At 46.6% G+C, this 24,998-nt stretch overlaps 1 protein-coding gene across 1 annotated transcript in view; it reads right to left on the reverse strand.

The window, feature by feature from the left end:
- The window catches only part of LOC146796631 (cytochrome P450 2K1-like), an 84,467-nt gene that overhangs the window by 11,332 nt on the left and 48,137 nt on the right, over positions 1 to 24,998 (reverse strand). Inside the window, exon 7 of the mRNA XM_085629298.1 lies at positions 3,406 to 3,593. Coding sequence (XP_085485424.1) covers positions 3,406 to 3,593 — 188 coding nt within the window. The remainder of the gene's footprint in view (positions 1 to 3,405; positions 3,594 to 24,998) is intronic.

Raw genomic sequence — 24,998 nt, forward strand, 5'->3', positions numbered from 1 at the left:
AGCTGTGGGTAATTGGTCCAAAGCAGGAAAGGCTATCATGAAAGCCACTTTTTTGGAGACCGACTTATTAGTACCTTCCCAATCCAATAATTCCACGCTTTTGGCATTTTCCCCCTTACAATAGACCACGTAACCAACTTGTTTAAGCAAATTAAGTCAGGTTCGCCTTTTGACCCATGTCTGCCTAGAGTTTAGCAGCTCGGATCAGTCATAGGTCCTGGATATCTCTTGGGGATTTTTAATCAAATTCTCCAGTCTGGATACCTCCCCAAAAGTTGGAAAGTTGCATCAATTCTTCCTCTTTGAAAAAAACCTAATCTGGATGCTGATAATCCCAATAATTACAGGCCAATGTCTCGACTTCCCTTTCTGGCCAAACTGATCGAGAAAGCTATAAAACACTGAGCTCTCGCTATTTATCCAGGATCACGAGTTACTGGATTCCTCTCAGTTTGGCTTTAGAAGCCAACATAGCATTGAGACAGCCTTGATCACAGCCGCAGAATATGTCAGAACAATTTTAGATAAAGGAGGGAACACTGCCCTAATTTTGTTAGATCTCTCTGCTGCGTTCAATACTGTTAGCCATCAACTCCTTATCAATCGGTTGTTTGAGATAGGAGTTAGAGGTACTGCTCTTAAGATCCTCAGCTCATTTCTCACTGACAGAACGCAGTTCGTGGAATATAACGGTCACAGGTCTACATCTTTCCCCCTTCCCTGTAGTGTACCACAAGGGTCGACACTGAGTCCCACCCTTTTTAATCTGTACGTAACACCTCTGGCTTCACTGATCAAAGGTCTTGGCTGCTAGGTTGTCTCTTATGCTGACGACACCCAAATTGTAGTGTCAGTCACAGAGAATGCTGATAACACAGCTAAATGCTTCCAGAACTGTATGCTACAGATTGGGAGTTGGATGTCCAACAATTGTCTGAAGTTGAACTCAGATAAAACTGAGGTGCTACTCTTGGTAATCAACCATCATTTTGGTCCCCTAGCTGGTGGCCTCAAGAAATGGGTGCACCCCCCCCCCCCCCACTCCTGTGCCAAAGGTGAAAAATCTGGGAGTACAGTTTGATGAAAAACGGTCCTTTGTGGGTCATGCCAATGCCATCACCGTGTCATGCTTCTTCATCTTTAAATCTCTTAGGAAGGTTTTCCCTTATATCCCTCTGGACCTACGCAAAGCAGTGATTACTGAACTAGTCTTTTCAAAAAGTCTACTGTAATGGGGTCTTCTGACTTCCCATAAGAAAGCTCTGGGCATACTACAAATGGTCCAGAATGCGGTTGCCAGGTTGCTTTTTGGAATTTCAAAAGATAAGTCAGTGTCCAAGTCTCTCCACCTACTCCACTGGCTCCCGGTCAAAAAGAGGGTTATGTTCAAGTCCCTGTGCATAGCCTTTAAGGCCCTCCATTTTGAGGGTCCAATTTCTATTAAGCAATTCTTCCATTGTTACATCCCTTCCAGAACCTTAAGATCTGCCTCCCAGGCTAATTTGGTTGTTCCCAAGTTTAAAAGAGCTACCTGGGGAAGCAAGAGCTTTGCAATGGCCACTGCCAAACTCTAATGTCGCTAACACTCAATACCTCAAAAAATCTGCTCACTTTTCGTAAAGCTCTTAAAACTTGGCTATTTAACAACTAGCTTACTACCACTTCTCCTGTGCCTCACTGATGTCTGGTGTTACTCTTTACCCTGGCCCACCCTTTTTGGAAGTCAGCGCCTAGACACCCGCAGGTAGTAGTGCGCTTTAGAAATCATAATTTCATTTCATTTCAAGTGAAGACACCTGACCTCCCTTCAAGCAACATCTTCAGCGCGTCCATACACCAAGGTGAATGTGACTAGCCAAGCCTCACAAGTACTTGTTGGGGCTCCAAAACAACTTCCTCTTGAACTGAGTCTCAGCAATAAAATCTGGAAAGAGCAAGATGTGATTGTTGTGAACATGCAGGTGAGGTCACAACACATCCACCATTCTTACAGACGGTTCCTGCCAGTTGGAATCCCCAACACCACTTGTTTAAATGGACAGATGTTTTTAAAAGAAAAGTACTGGTACTCTCCCATTAGAAATGAAGAAACACAATATGTTTGAAGAAGGTATAAGGGTCATAGACTCCAAATGAAACAACCTTCACTCTGGTAGGTGATTGCTTGTGAGTAAGAATGTCCAACTCTCTATAGTACTGCAGGGAACAGAGTTTATCTTTCCAGGAACTGCCTATTTTCTCATTAGTGTCTACCAGCTCTGTGCCTATTGTCTTGCAGTATGGTCTTTAATAGAAATAGCTTTCAATAGAAGTAGATAAAAGATTAGGGTCTGTACTGTTTGGTGTGTGGAGTCTGGTTAAGAATGGATTACAGAAACCAGGATCTGGTGAGGAGGGGTTGAGGCATTTAACTGAGATAGTACCAGACAGTACACAGGACACCTGGGGCATATCTACAAAAAAATGCCAGAGCGTAGTGTTATGCCAAATTTGGCAACTCCACGCTCTGACATTTATTAAATGAAGGGATGCGCCTTGTTTATAAAAATATGGCGCTCCCCTGTGTTTCCCCTATCGCTGGTGCTAAAAAGCTGCCTGCGCTGCGGGGGTGATTGTTTCTGTGCAGGGGTGATTGTTTATGTGCAGGAAGGAACATCAACAATGGCGATTTGCTCTGCAGCACACACAGAAAGAGCAAAAAACGAGGAGAAATTATTAATTTCCCCTCGTATCGCCATTCTAAGACCAGGCATTCCCTGGCTGTCGATTCTGGCGCTGCCCCAGCCTTGTAAATATGGGGCATTTTCAAAAAGCAATGGGTGTTGTGGTGGATCACCCAAAGCAACACCCACTACATCCCCTTTTGCCACAGAAGACTGCTGCGGAAAGGGGCATATTTACAAGGTGGCGGTAAGCCACATTAAGTTGCTTAGCTTCACCTTATAAATATGTGAAATGGTGCAATGCCACCGGAGGGTCACAACAAGTGATGCTTCAGTGGCATTAGGGGCTTGTAAATATGCCTCCTGGTTTTCACCAGGGTCCTCTACAGCTGTTGCTATCAGCATCTCCAAAGCAGACAGAGTAAGCAAGAATTACATGGTGTTACATGGTGTTTAACAAGGAACCTCTACACAACAATATACCACACACTGAGACATCAGCCATGGGGCTTCTCACCTTCATTAACCTTGACACCGATACTGTTAATACATTTTGTATCGTCAAATTGGGTATAAGCAATATCTGTTTTTTACAGTGTTATGAAACAATAAATATGTTATGAAGCGCTAAATAAAAGAAAGTTATTAGGATTGTTCTTATTATTACTACTACTATTACAATTTTTGTTGTTATTATTATTCTTATCTAAGATTCTTCAGCTCACATGCTATCTAAACTTACCTTAGGTATGCAGTATCCTCTGAAGTGCACATCAGTGATGGTGGCACGGGATACATTCAATGGAAGAATATTTGCAAATCTCTGTATTTCATGTGCCACTGCATCTGTGTAGGGCATGTTTTTCCGATCTTGCACACTGGGCACTTGCCCTGGTTTAATAACACGAGTAATTTCTTCATGAACATTTCCTTTAAAAGAAAGTATGCATTTCTTTTACAGTAGTGCCATAACAAAGTATGCTTACATTCTGATTTAGTCCAGAATTGCAACTTATAAAAATACTTAGCTAAATGCTAGATTTTATTTTTCTTGTAAGTGAGGTCTTTAATTTGGTGCTGTCATAAAGGATGGCATGAGAACACTGAACAATATGAAGAGTACTTAAGAAATTGATAATGATTGGGGAGTATCAGTGACTCAACAGAAATTGTCTTTGGTTTATGAAACTTTTCCCTTAAAGGCCAATGAGCTTTAGCTTGATATCTGTCACGCCTTGTACAGTGTAAATAAGTGATATGTGATTGGTGGGCTCAGCCCTACTCCGAGGTGACCGTTATACATGTTTGCTCATTAGTGTACCTAAAATCAGAAAAAATGTTATCAATTCAGAATATCTGCAAATTGTTTAGATGTCTCCTAAATGGAGAGCTGTGAAAAACATAGGCTTGGAGAGCAATTTTACTCCCTCTCTTGTAAGGGATGTCCTCAATTCCTTGGTCTTCAAAGAAAATATTGTCACATTAAAAGTATTGTGGCAATTACTATTAAACCTGAATTAGATTTTGTTTTGCAAAATTCGACATGGGGAAGCTTTAATCTTTCAAGAAACACCAAAATCCAATATCTCACACTCTATACTTATATCAATTTAGCCCATAATTTACTATTTTAGCATGCTGGGGGTATCCCCTCCTCAGTCAAGGGTAACAGAAATCGTCCACAATGAACCAAATGTATATTAGTTTAAATTACAATTCCCCCCCCAAACCCCAGGGAGCTTGTAACCCATATCAATTCATGTATTTCATCAGTTAATATCTCCAGCTAGATGTGGATTGAATCATTAGGTTTTGGTAATTTTAATTCCTGCGAGTTTATTGGGTATTTACCCGAAATGCATTGTGTGTGACATGAGAAAACTGCACAGTTTGCACATATATTGATTAATAAAACCATGCAGCCAATAAAGTCATTGGAATAAAAATTTAAAAAGACTGATTGATTAAATCCTCTTTTCGTATACTTGGAAATATGAACTGAAGAAATGTGTTCCTATATAGATTAGAACCTGAGGGGGAGATAATCAAAACTAAAAGCTGTTTAGTTCATTATGGAAGGTTTAATGTTTCATAATATTCACTATCAGTCTCCTTGCCAGTGCAGAGGAAAATGTCATGCAAGAAACCAAACCATTAAAAAGTAAAATCAAAAACATAGGGCCATATGTATCAAAAAAGTGTTTTGCGATTCTCAAATGGCGATTTTTAGCGAATCGCATTTAGAGAATCGCAATATGCAATGCATGTAGGATTTGCTAAAAATGTTGCGAATCCTACATATTACTTATTTGCGAATCGCAAATTGAGATTCGCAAATAAGGAACACCTTTCCATTCATTTTAATGGGCTAGGAGGCCCATAGGAATGAATGGGAAGACATTCTCAATTTGCGATTACCAATTAGAGAATCGCAAATTGAGAATGCAACTTAAAGGTTGCAAGGGTGCCAAAAGGACACCCTGTTGCACCCCTGAAATATGCATGTGTGCACATTTTGCGCTCATACATGCCCCAAGGTCATGAATGTGCTACATATGGCACTTTAAAAAAATCCAAAAAGTGCTTTTTTAAAAGAAAATCACAAATTACCACCAACTTGAAGTTGGTGGTAATTTGCAATTCCTTAAGACCAAATAGCAAATTTCTGGTGCTTCCAGAATTGCATTTAAGGAATCGCAATTTGCAATTCCTTAATTGCATTCGCAAAATAAAGAAGTGCAAATTTTGCATATCTCTATTTTGCGACGGCCTTTTAGGTAGGCCTGGGCGAAGCACTACGCTACGCTCGCGTAGTTTGCGAAGTTCGCGCTACGCGAACTGCACGTAGCACAGTGCGAACACGCGTAGCGTAGTGTTGCGTAGTGCTGCGGTCATTTTATGCTTGCTCGCGGTCCTCAACGTCAAGTTGGCGACCGCGAGCAAGCAAAATGACATCCTGGCGAGACTTTTTCCTTGTTCGCGATCGCGAGCATGGAAAATAAACCTCCCGGCGAGATTCCCAACGCGAGAAGGTCAGGTTTCTCATTGCGAGGGGTCGCGTATGCTCGCGACCGCTCGCGATGAGAAACTACCAGTTCGCGTTGAGAAAGCTGCAGCTCGAGTAAAAATCTACTCGAGCAGCAGAAAACTACAGCTCGCACTGTGCAAGATGCCATTTTCAATGATTGCACAGTGCCGGTTGCTTGTCCGCACTGTGCAATCATTGAAAACAACATCTTGCACAGTGCGAACATGTTACTTCGCAGTTCGCGAAGTGCTACGCGTAGCTCGCGTAGTGCGAACTTCACTTTGCGTAGCTTCGCGAAGTGCTACTTCGCGAACTACGCCCACCCTTACTTTTAGGATGATACATCCCAAAAGGCTTTTTCCCATTTACAAACAGGCAGATTCTGAGAATCTGCCCATTTGCAAACGGGAAAAAAGCTTGATACATATGGCCCATAATGATTACATAATTTAGATTTGATGGCAATATGTACAACATTTTAACAATCAGAATTCTCCAACTGCTGCAATATCTGATGCGACTACACATGTACCAACAGATATAAATGAAACCCTTTATTTGATCACAGAAGATCATGGACTAAGTAAAGAGCACCTGCCTATGCGGGAGAGAGAAAGGCATTATATCACAGGAGGAACATCTTGAAAATGAATGCCACAAAAGAAAAACTATTTGCAAAATTAATTAGACAAATTATGACCGAACATGAAATCAAACAAGGATTACAAACAAAGAAAAAGTATGCAGTGTAATGCAGTAGAAAGGGAGGAATGCATAGGAAAAGCTAACAAGCCCTGTAAACTGTGCAGATAGAAAAGGACTATAAAGCATCGGAACAGCTAAAAGGATATTTCTAATTTAAAAAAAGGGGAATAGAAAGTGGATCTAAGGGAAAATCACACAGGCACAAAGAGAGGATAAAATCAAGGTGCCAGGTGCATGAGTATGTGGGAATGAAAAGGAGAGAATACGGAGCATAAGCCAAAATATGGTACGGAAGAAGGTGAAATAGGGGAAAGGAAACGAAGTAGGAGGATCAAAGGATGATAGAGAATGGTCCCTTCAGAACTGGAAGGAGAAGGCAAAGGAAAAACAAGTAAACTAAATGTGACACAGAGAAAGGGAAGACTGGCAAACAACCACGGTAAAGGTGGGAGAACATGATTGAATGGTTCAACACATTGTATGAGAAATGTTATATACAATACAGTCAACATTTTAGATTATAGATTATAGAAGCACAAGGATAAATGATTTACAGATAATTGTGCAGTGTACATGAACCTATGCCTTATTCAGGAGTAAATAGATGTATTATCAACTGCTAATGCATATTAAAATGCATATGCTGGTCTCTAATATTATGTTTTCAGATTGATCTTCTATATATTTTTAGCACCTGTAATTCATGCTGAGCACGAATATATTTTATTGGTTTGCATTGTCTTTGCCCCCTAACATTGAGCATAAGCTCCTGTGTGCCTGATATGAAGAATTAGTCAGCAGTTGGAGAGCAACAAAGATAAAATCAGATTACAGACACTCCAGTACAATATGTACAATGCTCTGTCAGAGTCGACACTGAATTTAATAAGTGTTTCAGTGCTGAGGTTTCCTTGCATTGCAAGCTGGCCTCGCAAGGCTGAACTAAGTCAGAAATTCAGCACTCATGAAAGATACAAAGGTAATCTTGGAAACAACAGCCAGAAAGGAGATATATCTTTAGAAATTAATTTCTTAATGTACCCTAGGGAAAATAATTCAATTGTTTACCATACAGGTTTTATGCATTTGCATAATGAGCAAATGAAGATGACCCAAATGAACTATGCCTCCTGATATTGGTGAATCTCTCAGTTGTCTCTAAAGGGATTCACAGGCACAGTCCATCACTTTCTCTCCTCCTACCTTTCCAACCGACATCAATTTTTTCACAAGGGTACATCCAGGACACTGTTAGACGGACCGGGAGGGTCGGCCGAGGACAAGGGGAGAGGTCTCCGGGGAGAGCCGCCTCCAGCGATCGCACAGACGAGTAACTTCCCCCCCACAGATGTACACCACACAAGGATAGGATTTAACGTTCTTTATAAGCGATTTCTTAAGGTACGATGGAATGGTACAAGGAGGTCTGGACTCAGGGGTCCCCTCGATTTTAGTCTCTTGGTTTGGAAAAGGGGGTAGCGGGACAGTCTGGTTACCAATCTGGTAGATGCGATGATGGATAGCTCACAATCCTCGAGCTCGGTGTTCTAGCTGGGATGGGCCGCGGCAGCGCCAGCAGGTCCCGGTGAAGGTGGTCGTTACACGGTCCGCGGCAGCGCCAGCAGGTCCCGATGAAGGTGGTCGGTACACGGACCGCGGCAGCGCCAGCAGGTCCCGATGAAGGTGGTGGTTACAACGGTCCGCGGCAGCGCCAGCAGGTCCCGACGACGGTGGTGGTTACAACGGTCCGCGGCAGCGCCAGCAGGTCCCGACAAAGGTAGTAGTTACAACGGTCCGCGGCAGCGCCAGCAGGTCCCAACGAGGATGGAGGATGTAGAAGGCCGCGGCAGCGCCAGCAGGCAGGACGACAGTTCACAAGGCAGGGCTACGGCAGCGCCGGTAGTCCGTCAAGGATGAGTTCTTCTCGGTGTCTCTCGACTCCAGGATACAACTGCCTTCCTGCTCTGGAGCTGCCCTAGTTATAGGTCTGGCGCCCTTTGATGTCCGGACCCTCGCACTTGGAGGTCGGGAGGTCCGGGATGAGGGAGTCCAGACACCCAGCAGGGGGGTGGAGCCAGCGCCCGGGGGAGCTGGAGGGCGATCGGCACCTGGCGGGGGAGAGCCATCGACACTTCTTTCTCCCATCGACCTGCCAAGTGGTCTGTTCACCTCCTGGGTGGATGGTGGTGCCGGGATGTCGGGGCCTGGCCAGGCCCAGGGTTAGGGTCGAGCGGAGGCCACGCGGCCTCTTGGTGCAGTGTCCAAGATGGCGGCTGGTCCGGCCGGGGAAGCCGGTAGTGGTTCGGCCCCATGATACATAGATGTCCGGGGGCAGGAGTTCCGTCGGGAGACGGGGTGCGGGTTGTTTCTGTGGGTAACACCTGGAGGGCCGGGGCTTGGGCCCTGTCATGCGGGGAGGGAGCAAGCCCTTCATGTGGCCTGTCCAACATGCGTCCCCCCCAGCTGAAGGCGGGGAGAGTCACCCATCCTCTTGGGGACTCTCCTCGTCGAGGCGGAAAAAGCGTGACAGGCCATCTGCGTTGGCGTGGTCTTGGCCCGGTCGATGTTCCACAGTGAAGTCCATCCCCTGCAGGGAGATGGACCAGCGCAATAGTTTGGGGTTTTCCCCCCGCATCTGCATTAGCCACTGCAGGGGTCGATGATCTGTTTGCACCCGGAAGTGGGTACCGAAGAGATAGGGCCGGAGCTTTTTGAGGGCCCACACCACTGCGAAGGCCTCCCTCTCGATTGTGCTCCAGCGCTGTTCTCGGGCCAGGAGGCGTCTGCTGATGAAGGCCACCGGTTGGTCAAGTCCCTCGGAGTTCAGCTGGGAGAGGACCGCCCCGATGCCATGGTCGGAGGCATCCGTTTGCACAATGAATTCCCGACTGTAATCGGGGGCCTGGAGCACAGGGGCGGTGCACAGGGCGGCCTTCAGCGTCTCGAAGGCCGCTTGACAGTCTGGGGTCCAGTTAACCTTCTTCGGGTGGTTTTTGGATGTGAGCCCCGTGAGGGGCCCCACAATGCTGCCATAGTCCCTCACGAACCGCCGGTAGTAGCCGGTGAGCCCCAAGAAGGCTCGGACCTCGGTCTGCGTGACTGGGGGCTGCCAGGACTGGATGGCAGCGATTTTGAGTTGCAGAGGGGCCACCAGACCGCTTCCCACCTGGTGTCCGAGGTAGGTCACTGATCCCTGACCAATTTGGCACTTGCCGGCCTTGATTGTGAGGCCGGCCCGCTGGAGGGCCTGCAGGACCTCTCGGAGGTGGTGGAGGTGGTCGGACCAGTGGCAGCTGTACACAGCAATATCGTCCAGGTAGGCGGCGCTGAACTCCTCGAGCCCCGCCAAGACCTGGTTCACTAGTCGCTGAAAAGTAGCGGGGGCATTCTTCATGCCGAAGGGCATGACCTTGAAGTGGTAGTGGCCATCGGGGGTAGAAAAGGCGGACCGTTCTTGGGCCCGGGGTGTGAGACCGATCTGCCAGTAGCCCGCTGTCAGGTCGAAGATGCTGAGGTAGCGGGCAGCCCCCATGCGGTCGATCAATTCATCCGCTCGGGGGATGGGATGAGCGTCGGTCCTGGTGACAGCATTCAAGCCCCGATAGTCGACGCAGAATCGGAGTTCAGGAGTGGTGCCGGGGGCAGCAGCTTTGGGGACCAGCACGACCGGGCTGGCCCAGGGGCTATCCGAGGGCTCGATGACCCTGAGCGTGAGCATCTTGGATACTTCTTCTTGGATACAGGCCCGCACCCGATCTGGTACGCGGTATGCCCGGTGTCTGATAGGGGGACTGTCCCCAGTGTCCACGTCGTGCAAGCACCAGGGGGTGACCCCTGGGGTGAGGGAAAACAAGGTAGCAAACTGCAGCAGGAGGTCCCGGCAGCCTTGGCGCTGCTCTGGGGTGAGGGCATCGGAGAGCCGGACCCCGTCCACGGAACCATCTTTCTCCTGAGTCTTTAGGAGATCAGGGAGAGGCTCGGAGTCTTCTTCCGCTCCACTGTCCGTAGCCATCAGGAGGCTGAGCTCCGAGCGCACAAAGTGGGGCTTGAGTCTGTTAGTGTGGAGGACCCGGAGGGGGTTCCGGGGAGATTCCATATCGATGAGATAGGTGACGGGGCTCTTGCGTTCGACCACTTTGAAGGGCCCCGTCCTGTGGAAATATGAATTTTCATGATCCATTGTGTCCCCTATCTTAGACCCCAACGGTTCCATGTATATGTTACAAGTACATGTATGTTCCTTCCAGTTCCAGTTATGAAGACGCAAACACATGTGCGTCCACCGTCACATGTCACCTTTCAGACCCGCCATGAATGGGTCGGATATTCCGTTCCTAAGTACGAAAGGCCACCGACTTTGTATGGCTCAGTTACTCCCTTTTGCAGTTCAGGCGAGTTAGGCCCTGATTCTGCCATCAAGCCTTTCCCTGCTTTCTACTTCTGACAGCTCCAGCATGAGCTCGCATCTGTATCCATGAACTTTGTCCTACTCCCTGCGCAGCTAACGGTGCCTGACTTCGGCCTGTCTGCCTGCCAACAACTGTATTTCACCTTCAAAGATTATCTGCTTCGCTCCCTGCCCAAAGCATTCCTGTCTAGTAGTTTAAGTAAACATTCTGCCAGCTACCGAGCAAAGGCCCGACTTCTCTGTCACTATGCAAGTAATTCATAGCCCTGTTTCTATGGAAGATTCCTGCCCTCGCATCTAGTGTAGACACTTAGACGCTTGTACACGCACGCACAGTCAGTATAGAATAAGATTCTATCCCAAGAAACCTTCCTTTAGGGATAACATAGTTCTTTAAACATAGGATGTTAGATATGATTTGGGATTAGGTTGACTTGACCCTCAGACTTCTTGTCTCCACATGTAGAGCTAAATGTCAAGTCCCCTTCACCCCCTAGTTGCACGTCAATCACACGTCATGCTGCTGCGCGCGCATCTCTGCCAAGTATTTCTGCTGATACTGCGAAATTATCTCATAGATCCACCTATTTGTGACATCACAACCAATGACGTTTCTCTGTTACGCCCTATTACGCCTCTTTTCATTACGTATGTGTATTCTTATCTGTATTATCAGCTGTTACGCCTCTTGCATTTGTCTTAATGTAAATGCTTTTCGTATATATGTTGTTACCTATCAATAATGCTTTGTCTTTCACTTCCTGAACCTTCGTGGTGATGGAACTTGGAATCCCTGATTCGAATCAGCGTTGGAATAAAGCCCATTCCGAACCTCTAATACCACGGATTCTGCCTCTTATTTTACTGAGTTATTTGTATTATCTTTCCGTATCAAATTAAGTCCCAGTAATTAAATTATTTACCACATGAATGGCGCCCGAACAGGGACACTTTCTCATCTCACGCGCCGGTGGTGCGTTGCAGGCCCGGTCTCCTGCCACAGCTGGACGGACAACAACGCGTACCAGCAGGATTTCCTGTATCTCCCTCCGGTCAAGCGGGGGCGACTGAGGCTGCGATCAACACCCAGACGAGGCGGTGAGAAGTGCGAAGTATCCCGACCAGAGCCTAGCTGAGAGAGCAAGATCCGAGGTATGCAGAGGCCCACCAAGTCCCGAGGTTTCAAGTCGAGTCCTGAAGTTTCAAGTTGAGCCCGAAGTTTCAAGTCGAGTCCAGTCCGGTAGTCCGGTCCAGTTCAAGTTCAAGTTCCGTTCCGAGGCCTTCTGTTCCGAGCTACCCGGTGAGTACCATTACCGGGGAGGCGTTTCTGACGTGCACATAGGTTGTGCCGGTCAAGACGGGTTTGGGTACACAAATCCGGTCTGCACTGTTTCAGCAGTGTATCTGTACTGTTTAGCAGTATATCTAGTATGTCAAGTATGCCAAGTAACTAGTTTCCTAATGGCCATCATTGTTGTTCGTTAACTGTTAAAGTGTTAAATGTTAAATGTTAAATGTTTTTAGATACGTTCTGTATATTGTGGGGTGAATGACCGTTCATTATTGTTCATTATTTTTGTTTAGCTGTATTAAGTGTGTTTAAGATCAAGTATCAGATCAGTTCTCAATATGCCGTTCTTTTTAAAGTTAAGACAGATCAAAACTAGAAAAGGGGTACTCGAAGAAGCTGTTCCCATTCCTCCTAGGGACACTCCAGGGTACTTCATGTATCATAAACATGGCCTAGAGGCCGTATTATTTCTTGATTTATGGGTAGACTATACCAAGGAATTACCAGAAAATCAGAGATGGCCCGCAGCTGGGACCTGGGATGCAGATTGCATCGTGAAAGTAGAGGAAGAGTTATGGAAAAAGAAAGCTAGACAATCACAGAAAGACGCCATTGAATTATGGCGTAAAGAATCGTATAGACGTACAGAAAAAGCACGTAGACAGGAAGAGAAGAGTAAAGAGAATTAAAATGAAGTCCGAGAAAATCTATTAATTGAAGAAGGTACACGAGTGAAATCAGAACAAGTAGACAGACAAAGAAATGCCCTTCTGAATGGTATGTATCCACTTTTGGCCGAAGGGTTACCTAAGGCTACTCCGGAAATACCAAAAGACTTGCCATCCCCATTGTTTCCGATAAAAGTACATCCCAAAGGGCATCCCCGAACCGCAGAAGATGTTTTTCTTTCTTCATATTTAGACGACGCAGTTCCCGAGTATGCTAACCCCGCACCACATAGAGCGTCTGCCTTGGTTCAACGCCAAGACCCTGTGTCTGTACCTCAGCAATCACAAATTCCGACACAAGTTCCGGCAAGCACATCTGTTTCTACATCTGTTCTCACAGCCGTTTCTACAGCTGTGCCCACACCTATGGTTGCTGTATCAGGTTCAACGAATCCTTTCGCGCCTAGTGCCCCAGATGGGGCTACTGGAGGTGCTACCAGCGTTTATTCTACACCACCCCGAATAAGTAAACTTACTTTTCAAGAATCAGCACATCCACGTACGCCCAAACTTATAAATTCCCGCACGCTTAAGGAACTTCTTGTAGATTGTAGATATGACCCTGTGCCCGGCAAAGAGGACGAAATGATCTTGGCATCATTACGTATCCGACGAGCTGCGATGTATTTAGGGAAACTACCAGGAATGACTATGCACCTAGATAATATATATCATTTTGTCCAAACAGGGCGAGATTTTGAATGTATTAACAGAGCTATGGAATATCAGAAAGTAGAGATACAAGGGGAACTGTTACGATTCCTCATAAATTGTGTGATCAGAAATCAAGACCGACCGGGGGTAGATCCGGAAGCAATGCAAATTCTTACAAGATGGAGTCAGAATATATCAGAGGGGAAACATGATAGGCAATCATGTATAGCAGCCATGTGTCGAAAGATCCGCAAAGAAATAGAGCGAATACACGAAGAAAGATTAGAGATAGACGAGCCTGAACCAGACAGAACAGACGAGGAAGAGACAGGACCACCAACAGGATACGTAGACACGGTGGCTTATGTAGGTAGAGGAAGATTCTCTAATAAGACTAGATGCTATAATGATTCTATACGTCCAACACGTCCAGAAAGTAGCAGACATTACCAAACCCCTATAATAAATATAAGATCTCCCGAACATTTATTCCAAGCCGCTGACAACCTACTTCGAGAACGAAGAGGATGTCATATACTTGATTCATTGGACGAACAAGAATTAGCCAGATCAGCCGTACTATGGGCTGACAGTCCCGGAAAATACAGTGATGATACACTAGCACACACGTTTCTGAACCTGACCCCAGACGAACAGCGTTTAGCTGGTATATACATGATTCAACATCTCCTTATATTATATAAAAGCCAACACTCCGATCCTGGTCCTTTACCTGATATATTGACTGAATTACTCACGAATAAATGGAGAGGTTCAGGTACTGATTTAATCAAGGAAATACTAGAATTCAGAAACCAGTATATTCTTTTTGTATGTCCAGAACATGTCTCACTACCCATCAAGGAAAGAACGACGTATTATATGGATAGACAGAATCCCTTACGCGAAGTACACCCAATAAAGGGTGAAGACAATCAGTTTAAACGTGTATTTGTATACGCGCCCATATCTAAAATAGAATTATTAGAAATGAAGAAGGTGGTACCCAGTCATGACAAAGACCCAGCGGGTTTCCACCGGGAAATTAAAGACATGTTGCTCATGGGAGAGTATACCTACCCCGACATTATGAAAATATTAAAGGTTCTAATGCCAGCTGGCATTTACGAGAAACTCAAAGAAAAAGATTGGGAGGTGGGAGACCAAAAGATAGATTGGACAGCATTAGAAACCGAAGAGAGAGCCCGAGGTCCTGGTTCAGGGCTTGGGCCAAAGACTAAAGCACTACCAGGTTTACTAGTACAGGTATTGCCACGTTTATTAACTACGAAAAAGGAAGATTGGGGTGCAATCTCAGCCTGTAAACAAAAGCAAGATGAAGACACTAGTGATTTTTATGTCCGATTCGAAAAATGTTTTGGTATAAATAGTGGTATAAAAGCAAATAGCGAATCATACCCACATCTGTTTGTGACAAAGTTAGTTGAAAACTCCCTGCCTCAAGTTAAGAATAGAGTATTGAAATTTGAGAGTACCTGGCAAGGTAACACTCCGTCACAAATGTTACAAATGTTACAGTACCATCACAATAGAATTAGGGAGGAACAAGAACATGAACAAAGACGAATGAAAGACACGAAAATGAAAATGTTAGTCTCCCAGACAGTTCCAGCTGACGGTCATAAAAAGGGTATGACACAGTCCAGTGACTCAGCAGGTCCTGTGAAAGGGACATGCAACTATTGTAAACAACCAGGTCATTATGTACACGATTGTCCAGTCTTAAAATACAATATCGCCAGAGGTGCAACAAAGGAAAGACCACGTCCGCTTAGACAGGATCAGAACCAACAAGGAGCCCTGCAACATGCACAACCCATGCCAGCTCCGCAACAATCCATGCCAGCTCCGCAGCACTCTATGCCGGCTGCACCACCGCAACCTATTGCTACTACACAATCCACGACACGACAGATGTACCAGACCGCACAGTATGACTATCCTGATTATCAACAGTACTCATGAGACAGCCTAGAGAAGGAAGTTGACTTACCCCTTATCGAGGTTCCTGTAGATCAGGAAGGACCTTATGTACACAGTGAATTATTAGGCCAAGACAGAAATTTTTTACTCGATACAGGGGCAAGCCGAACAACAATAAAACGTAGTGAAGTTCCAGGGGTACCCCTCTCAGGCTCACAGAATATTTCCCTTGGTTTTTCAGGAAAACCTATCATTAACGAAGTATCACAGCCTCTTCCACTTACGATTGGTCCCTTGACACGAACTACAGATTTATTGCTCACTAAATCATGTCCAGAAAACTTGTTAGGTATAAAAACTCTGAAAGCTCTAGGAGCTATAATATGCTGCTCTCCGGAAGGAGTACGATTGTTTTTACGTGATTTCAAAGGGCACTATGTGTCTCGAGACATGGATTCCCGACTGCAGAATTTACCTGTACACTTATGGGCGCAAGGCCCTACAGATGTTGGTTGCATGAACATTACACCATATCAAGTCACACTGAAGACAGGAGTAGTATTACCACGAATCCGACAATACAGGTTACCCCCAGATGCTGTAGTGGCTTTACTGCAAATCATTGACGAGCTTATTGCCCAAGGAGTGGTTGTGGAAACCGACTCCAATGTATGTAATTCTCCGATAATTCCGATTCTTAAACGAACTGATCCAAAGGCTCCGCCAGTATATCGATTAGTTATTGACCTGCGCGAATTAAATAAATGCATTGTGCCACAATTTCCTGTGGTCCCAGATATCTCGTCATTAGTGACAGCCATTGATTCCAAAGCAACGTTCTTTACTGTAATTGATCTCAAAAATGCCTTTTTCAGCGTCCCAATAGATCCGGAAAGCCAATACTTGTTCGGATTTAGTTTAAATGGACGAAGTTTTAAATTCACACGCGCACCTCAAGGATTTACAGAAAGCCCCAGCATCTATAGCCAAGCACTGAAACGAGAACTTGACAGTATACACATGCCAGTCAACACTGCACTGTTCCAGTATGTTGATGATCTGCTGATCACCGCTCGAAGCGAACCTGAATGTGAAAAAGCATCACTGACGGTTTTACAATTTCTGGCCGACAAGGGGCACAAGGTGTCCCCTTCTAAGCTGCAATTCTGTGTCCAGCGAGTTGTTTACCTTGGTCACTCGCTGTCCAAGGAGGGAAGGCAGCTTACACCCGACCGCATTCAGTTAATAGCTAACATGCCAATACCCAAGACACAAAAGGAGGTGCGGGCTTTTATAGGCCTCACTTCATATTGTAGGCAGTGGATCCCTCAATATGCGTTTCTAGCGAAATCACTCATTCAGTTGACAACACAGGAGGCAGCCACATCGACTGTCCTCCCTTGGACCCAGGAACACACACTAGCTTTTGAAAGCTTAAAGACAGTTTTATGTCAAGCACCAGTTTTAGCAACACCATGTTACAGTAAACATTTTACACTCTTTGTTACAGAACGCGAAGGTACTGCCTTGTCGGTACTCACACAGGAACAAGCAGGATCACACAAGCCGTGTGCTTATTTTTCTAGTACATTAGATCCCGTAGCTCAAGCTCTTCCTGCGTGCCTGAAATCAGTGGCAGCAACAGCTTTAGCAATCAGACAAAGTGATGCCATAGTGTTAGGACATCCATTGACAGTACAAGTACCACATGCAGTAGAGGTTCTTCTGAACCGAACGCAAACACAACACTTGACCATAGCAAGACTTACTGGGTACGAATTAACATTGTTTCAGCCACATATAGAGATTAGACGTTGTAAAACATTGAATCCTGCCACACTTTTGCCAGTAAACGGAACAGACCCACTAGCACATGACTGTATTGATGTTATTACTATCACGACGAAACCTAGACAAGACTTGACAGATATCCCATTGTCAGATCCAGACCTAACGTTGTATGTAGATGGTTCATGTATGAGAACAAGTACAGGAGAGTTAGTGGCCGCGTATGCAGTCACAACAGAAACTGAAGTTATTGAAACAAATTGTATTAGCACTTTGTCAGCTCAAGCAGCAGAGCTCATCGCTCTGACACAAGCCTGTATTCAAGCCACAAATAAGAAAGTTAACATATACACAGATTCACGTTATGCATTCGGAGTTGTTCATGACTTCGGCGTGCTGTGGCGAGAGAGAGGTTATTTAACTTCTCACGGTGCCCACATTCAGCACGGACCCCTTATTCATGCCCTATTAGACGCAATTCATCTACCCACTGCAATATCGATTATGAAATGCAAAGCTCATACGAAAGTTACTGATTTCATTTCTCAAGGCAATGATCTAGCTGACAGAACAGCTAAACAGACTGCTCAAATTCACACATCTGACATGACAAAGACTATAGTCCCGACACCAACACATTGCCTGACAGTTAAGGATCCCGCTCTTGATGTAATTGACATACAGACACATGCTACACCAGACGAGATAAAGAAATGGACTGAATCAGGAGGGATCCAAACGGACCAAGGATGGATGATGAAGGAGAAATCTGTATGGTTTCTTCCTGATTCAATGGTTCAAGTCGTCATAAATACCATACATAGTCCAGCGCATTTAGGAGAGAAAGCTATGCTAGACAGCATTCAACACATTTGGTTCAACAAACATTTACGAGCAGCAGCTAAGCAAAAAGTCCGTACCTGTATGATATGTTGTCAGTTTAATCCAGGTAAAAGCATCCCCGTAGAGCAGGGTGGATTTCAGCCCCCTGATCACCCTTTCGAAGTCCTCCAGATGGATTATATCCAGATGGAACGTTGTCGAGGATTCAAATATGTTCTCGTAGTTGTATGCGCTCTTTCCCGTTGGACAGAGGCGTATCCCGTCTCAGATTACACTGCCCCGACTACTGCCAAACAGTTAGTTCGAGAATTCTTCCCACGGTATGGTTTACCACGTGTCGTCTACTCAGATAACGGCCAGCCGTTCTCATCCGAACTAATGAAACATGTTTCACTTTTGCTAGGATATAAATGGAAGTTTCATTGTGTCCGACACCCCGAGGCAGCAGGTCTCGTGGAACGACATAATCAAACTCTGAAAATCAGATTGTCCAAAATATGTAGAGAGAAAGGTGTCGACTGGGTAGTAGCTCTACCAGTTGCACTCTTTTACATGAGAATGGTAGCACACTCTCGAACAGGGCTATCCCCTTATGAGGTGATCTTTGGCAGACCACCAAATATGTGGGGGACGCCTATACCTCGTAAAATAACTGATGTTGACTGTAATATGCTGACAGATTACCTGGCTTCCTTGATGTCTGCACTACAATCTTGTCGTTCACAGGTAGCTGCAGCTTTTCCTGACAACACCGAGGTGAAACCCCATGACGTAGTTCCGGGGGATCTCGTATTTGTGAGGAACTTTGACCGAAAGACTCAGCTGGAGCCTAGGTGGAGGACGCCTCAACTCGTTCTGCTCACTACAAGGACAGCCGTGAAGATCGAGGGCCGCAAGGGCTGGGTGCATTCAAGTCATATCAAGAAATTTCATGGACTATCCTCGGATATAGACATTGTGCCCTGCACTCCCTCACAGACTGATTCAAAACTTCCTTTGGTTGAAAAGACTAAAACCGAACTCTATAAAGTAAAATTGAGGCCTAGAACGTCAGACAATTTGATTGTTTAAGTCCTCTCCAAGGTGAAGCGGTTGAATTTGTCTCTGACATGTATCCTCTAGACCTGAATAGGGAAACCAATGGAAAAACGTTGAAACGACATGCGTATTGCAAATCACTGCGTAGTCATTGTACAGTGACGTTATTAATTTTGTTTTTCTTAAGCCTTTTTATAATCGTTGCAAGTATATTGTTGCACATATATTATCCTATTTCTAAACATGTTTACAATGTTACTGCTGAACATTCTTTTAGTGAATTACCACCACATGAATTATCCTATAGAGTTGCGCTGCGCAATAACACTTTCATTAGTATGTTACATCATTCCCATCAGACCAGCAATGCTACCAATTGTTGGATATGTGGCCAACTCCCTCCCTATCAGGATTATAAAGGAGTTTTGCCTCTCTTTCCATATCCATTTACACACAATGGCTCCTGTGGAGCATGGTTCAGTTTAATCAATTCTTTAGATTCAAATTCAGTAGTTTATCAAGACAATTGGGTATGGGGAAACCTGAACCTAGCTTTGCTTAAAGTCTGTTACCCTAACAAGGAGGGACTCCCCAAAAGAACAGGAACTGATCTAGAAAATGAAGTATATGGATTAGGTAATTTTACACTTAATCTCATGATCCTGAACGTTGAATCCGAATCTACACCAATCTTGCCCGCCATGTCAGTATTCCCAGTAAAAGGGGAATTATGCGTAAGAAAGAATGGTTCCGTACACATGGGCCATAGTAAATGCGCCACTGTGATACAATTCAGTGATCAAGGCAAATCTACATTTAGAGCTTCTCGTCATTCCTACTTTATATGTGGTCATATCGCATATATACGCTTACCTCTAGATTGGGATGGTACCTGTTACATAGCATTCCTTCTGCCACCTGTTTTTCTAGCCCCGCCTGATTATCATAGGAATATCCATTTAGTACATAATAGAGAACGGAGAGATCTCCCAATTGTCGATTACACTGAGACGGCATGGGAAAAATATACAGATTTCAATAAAGGTCTTTTTCCCTATATAGGCACAGTTACTAATAGTAAGCTGATACGTAGATTAACTAGGACCCTTGAAGCCGTAGTGAATGAAACTATTTCCGCCTTAGGCAACTTGACAGAGGAGCAGTCTGCGATGAGGATTGTTGTTCTTCAAAATCGTCTTGTCCTTGACGTCATCCTGGCCGATAGGGGTGGAGCTTGTAGGGTCATCGGATCAAGTTGCTGCATATTCATACCAGAAAATTCGCCATCTGTATATAAAGCTATAACTCGCCTTCATAAGATTGTAAGCCAGATACACCAGAATCCAGGAACCTGGACTTGGTCCAGTTGGTTTTGGAACGTGTTGTCAGCCTGGGGATGGAGAATACTATCCTTCCTAGGTATTGGCTTTCTCATACTATTCAGTTGCTGCTTATGTCTGCAATGTGGGCCAGCGATTTGTGGTCTGTGTGCCACGTCGTGTATCCCACATTCAAGTTTTCGTTCAAAATCCCGGATAAAGAAAGAAGAACAAATGATACTATATGAACAGATCGATGGACTGATGAAGATTGATATTTCTTGAGGTCAGTAGGGGACAAGGAGGGAATGTGGAAATATGAATTTTCATGATCCATTGTGTCCCCTATCTTAGACCCCAACGGTTCCATGTATATGTTACAAGTACATGTATGTTCCTTCCAGTTCCAGTTATGAAGACGCAAACACATGTGCGTCCACCGTCACATGTCACCTTTCAGATCCGCCATGAATGGGTCGGATATTCCGTTCCTAAGTACGAAAGGCCACCGACTTTGTATGGCTCAGTTACTCCATTTTGCAGTTCAGGCGAGTTAGGCCCTGATTCTGCCATCAAGCCTTTCCCTGCTTTCTACTTCTGACAGCTCCAGCATGAGCTCGCATCTGTATCCATGAACTTTGTCCTACTCCCTGCGCAGCTAACGGTGCCTGACTTCGGCCTGTCTGCCTGCCAACAACTGTATTTCACCTTCAAAGATTATCTGCTTCGCTCCCTGCCCAAAGCATTCCTGTCTAGTAGTTTAAGTAAACATTCTGCCAGCTACCGAGCAAAGGCCCGACTTCTCTGTCACTATGCAAGTAATTCATAGCCCTGTTTCTATGGAAGATTCCTGCCCTCGCATCTAGTGTAGACACTTAGACGCTTGTACACGCACGCACAGTCAGTATAGAATAAGATTCTATCCCAAGAAACCTTCCTTTAGGGATAACATAGTTCTTTAAACATAGGATGTTAGATATGATTTGGAATTAGGTTGACTTGACCCTCAGACTTCTTGTCTCCACATGTAGAGCTAAATGTCAAGTCCCCTTCACCCCCTAGTTGCACGTCAATCACACGTCATGCTGCTGCGCGCGCATCTCTGCCAAGTATTTCTGCTGATACTGCGAAATTATCTCATAGATCCACCTATTTGTGACATCACAACCAATGACGTTTCTCTGTTACGCCCTATTACGCCTCTTTTCATTACGTATGTGTATTCTTATCTGTATTATCAGCTGTTACGCCTCTTGCATTTGTCTTAATGTAAATGCTTTTCGTATATATGTTGTTACCTATCAATAATGCTTTGTCTTTCACTTCCTGAACCTTCGTGGTGATGGAACTTGGAATCCCTGATTCGAATCAGCGTTGGAATAAAGCCCATTCCGAACCTCTAATACCACGGATTCTGCCTCTTATTTTACTGAGTTATTTGTATTATCTTTCCGTATCAAATTAAGTCCCGGTAATTAAATTATTTACCACAGTCCACTTGTCCTGCAAGGCACATGGTTCGGTGGGGGACATCACCCACACTTGTTGACCCGGTTCGAATTCGACGGAGGAGGCATTTTGATCGTACCATTTTTTCATGTCCTCCTGGCTGGCCTCAAGATTCGCTTTTGCCATTTCCCTGAATCGCCGGGTCTGATTGCGTAGTGTCAGGAGGTACTTGAAGACGTCTGGAGGGGTTTTGAGGGGGGCCATCTCCCAACCTTCTTTGACTAGGCTGAGGGGCCCTCGCACAGGGTGCCCGTACAAGAGTTCGAAAGGGCTAAAGCCGAGGGAATACTGGGGAACTTCTCGATAGGCGAAGAGGAGACACGGAAGTAGTACATCCCACTGGCGACGGAGGGGCTCTTCCAATCCCCCAATCATTCCCTTGAGCGTGCGGTTGAATCGTTCAACTAGTCCGTTTCCTTGAGGGTGATAGGGGGTCGTGAATCGGTAGGTGACCCCGCACTGTTGCCAGAGGGACTTCATATATTTCGAAATAAAGTTTGTGCCTCTGTCGCTGACGACTTCTCGGGGGAAGCCCACCCGGGAGAAGATCCCCATTAAGGCCCGGCCGACCACCGGGGCTGTTACAGTTCGCAGGGGCACAGCCTCGGGGTAGCGGGTGGCGTGGTCCACCAGTACCAGGATGAACCGATGTCCTTGTGCTGTACGGGGGTCCAGGGGCCCCACAATGTCTATTCCCACCCTCTCGAACGGGGTGGTGACAACTGGGAAGGGTTGCAGAGGTGCTTTGAGTTTGCGGCCGCTCTTCCCGCTGGCCTGGCACGTGGGGCAGGACCGGCAGTGGTTGAGGACGTCATTTCTCATCTTCGGCCAGAAAAAGTGGGTCACCAGGTGACTGTATGTTTTGTCCTGGCCCAGGTGTCCAGCCAGAGGGACATCGTGGGCCAAATTTAGCAGGAAGTCTCTAAAACGGAGGGGCACCACCAGCACTCGACTGGCCCCTAACTCCGCGATTCTCTGTTTACTGTATAGCAGGTCGTTGTCCCAATAGATCCAATGGGCACCGGTGGTGTCCCCTGCGCTCTGGGCGAGGGCTTGCTGGCGGAGTCCCTCGAGGGAGGGACAGGTCTTCTGCTCTTGACGGAACTGTTCCTGGGTGGGCCCCCCTTCTTGACGCCACTGAGCCAGGTCGGGAAGGTCCGGGGGCTGGGCTACCCCTTCGGGGGTCTGCTCTGGGGGGTCGGTGTAGTCGGTGTCTTCTACTGGAGCGATCGGGGGAGGAGGTGCAGGCCATTCTGGTTCTTCGGGTCGGGGGATGGCACGGGCGGCCATGGACCGGGTGGTTACGCACGCCCAGTCCGGGAGGCCCAACATCCCCAGGTGCTCTCTTCTCTCGACGGCGGCCCACGGGGAACTCTCAAGATCATTCCCCAGGAGACAGTCCACGGGGGCATCATCCCGGACCGTCACTTTCAACATGCCGGAGACTCCTCCCCATTCGAAGGGGACGCAGGCCATCCGACATAGACTCTCCGAATTGTCGGCTGAACGGACGGGGCAGAGAATGTTCGGCAGGATCTGCTCTGGTTTTACCAGGTGACAGCGGACGGCCGTCACACTGGCCCCCGTGTCACGTAGTGCTTCGGCCCGGCGCCCATTAATGTTCACCCACTGGCTATATTTCCTGGTGTTGGCGGGTAGGGGAGCCCGCGGGACCATGTCTTTTCCCCCTAGGCACGCTAGAACCATGGCGGCCGGTTCCCACTCTTGTTGTGCCTGCTCGTATTCTTCTTGTTCTTCAGAGATTTGTTCTCCCCCCAGGGCGGCGGCAGCTACCTGGCGGGGTTTTGGAGTTTGGTTCTGTGGACAGTTCGGGTCATTGGCGTAGTGGCCGACTCGCTGGCATCGGTGACACGTGACGTTGGCTCGGAACCCCGGGCGCATCGGGGGGTTGCCCCGGCTGGCCGGGGGCGGGGTGCTGGCAGCAGGAGCGGCCGGGACGGTGTCTCTTCCTCGTCCCTGGCCTCCTCCTCCTCCTCGGGGACGGTGCTGACCTTGGTTGTTCCGGTTCTGTTCGTGTGGCCCTCTCCGGCCTACTCGGGTGCTTTCCCACCGGTCAGCTTCGGCGGCGAGTTGCCGTGGGTCAGTCAATTTACTGTCGAGGAGGTGCTGCCTGAGCTCGACGAAGCAGTTGTTAGAGAGGTGCTCCCACACCATGAGATTAAAAAGTTGCTCGTAGGTCGTTATGTGGCTTCCCTTGATCCAACCCTCGAAGGCTCGGCTGAAATAGTTGACATATTCCACCCAGGTTGTACCCGGGATCCGGGTGCAGTCTCGAAACCTCTGGCGGTACATTTCGGGTGTGAGCCCATATCGGGTGAGTAGGGCAGCCTTCATGTGGTCATAGGATGACATCTGATGGTCTGGGAGCTGTAGCAGGGCATCGCGGCCTTCGTTGACGAACCTCCCCCACAGGCCGGCTCCCCAGTCACTTCGATCGATCCGGTGGGAGGTCATGGCGATCTCGTAGGCCTTGAACCACTGTTGGATGTCGTCTTCTCGGACACACTCTCGAACGACATCCTTGGGGATGTGGACTTTCTTTTCTGTCGCTCCCGGGGTGCGCGGTCGCTCGAGCACCTCCGGTTCTTTGTTCTGCTTCCGTAGGTCTATTTCTGCCAGTTTGCGCTCGTGTTCGTATGCTAATCTCTTTTCTTCAAGCTCTCTCTGCCTCTGTTCCTCTTCCCGTTCTTCTCGGAGCCGCAGATGTTCTAGGTTCAGTTTTTGCTCGGCTAATTTTAGTTCACCGTCCATTTTGAGCCGTGCCATTTCTAACTCATGTAGTCTGTTTTTTTCTCTTTCTTGGATTTCTTCCTGCGAGAGGCTCGTTCCTCGCTCCTCGGGAGCCGTGGTGTTCCTCTCTGATGCTGCAATGTTTCGGTCTGGGGATCTGGCGACCCCGGTTTCTGCCCACGACTCAATGGCGTGCTTGAAATCGTCCTTGGTACTCAGGCCGGTGGTAGCAATGCCTAGTTCCATGCAGAATTGTTTCAATTCACGATGGCTGTATTCTTCCAATTTCTCCATCTCGAATTTCTCGGTGGATCCGCTCTCTTTGGTTG

The sequence above is a fragment of the Triturus cristatus genome, chromosome 10 (assembly GCF_964204655.1).
Source record: "Triturus cristatus chromosome 10, aTriCri1.1, whole genome shotgun sequence".
In the NCBI taxonomy this organism is placed as follows: domain Eukaryota; kingdom Metazoa; phylum Chordata; class Amphibia; order Caudata; family Salamandridae; genus Triturus; species Triturus cristatus.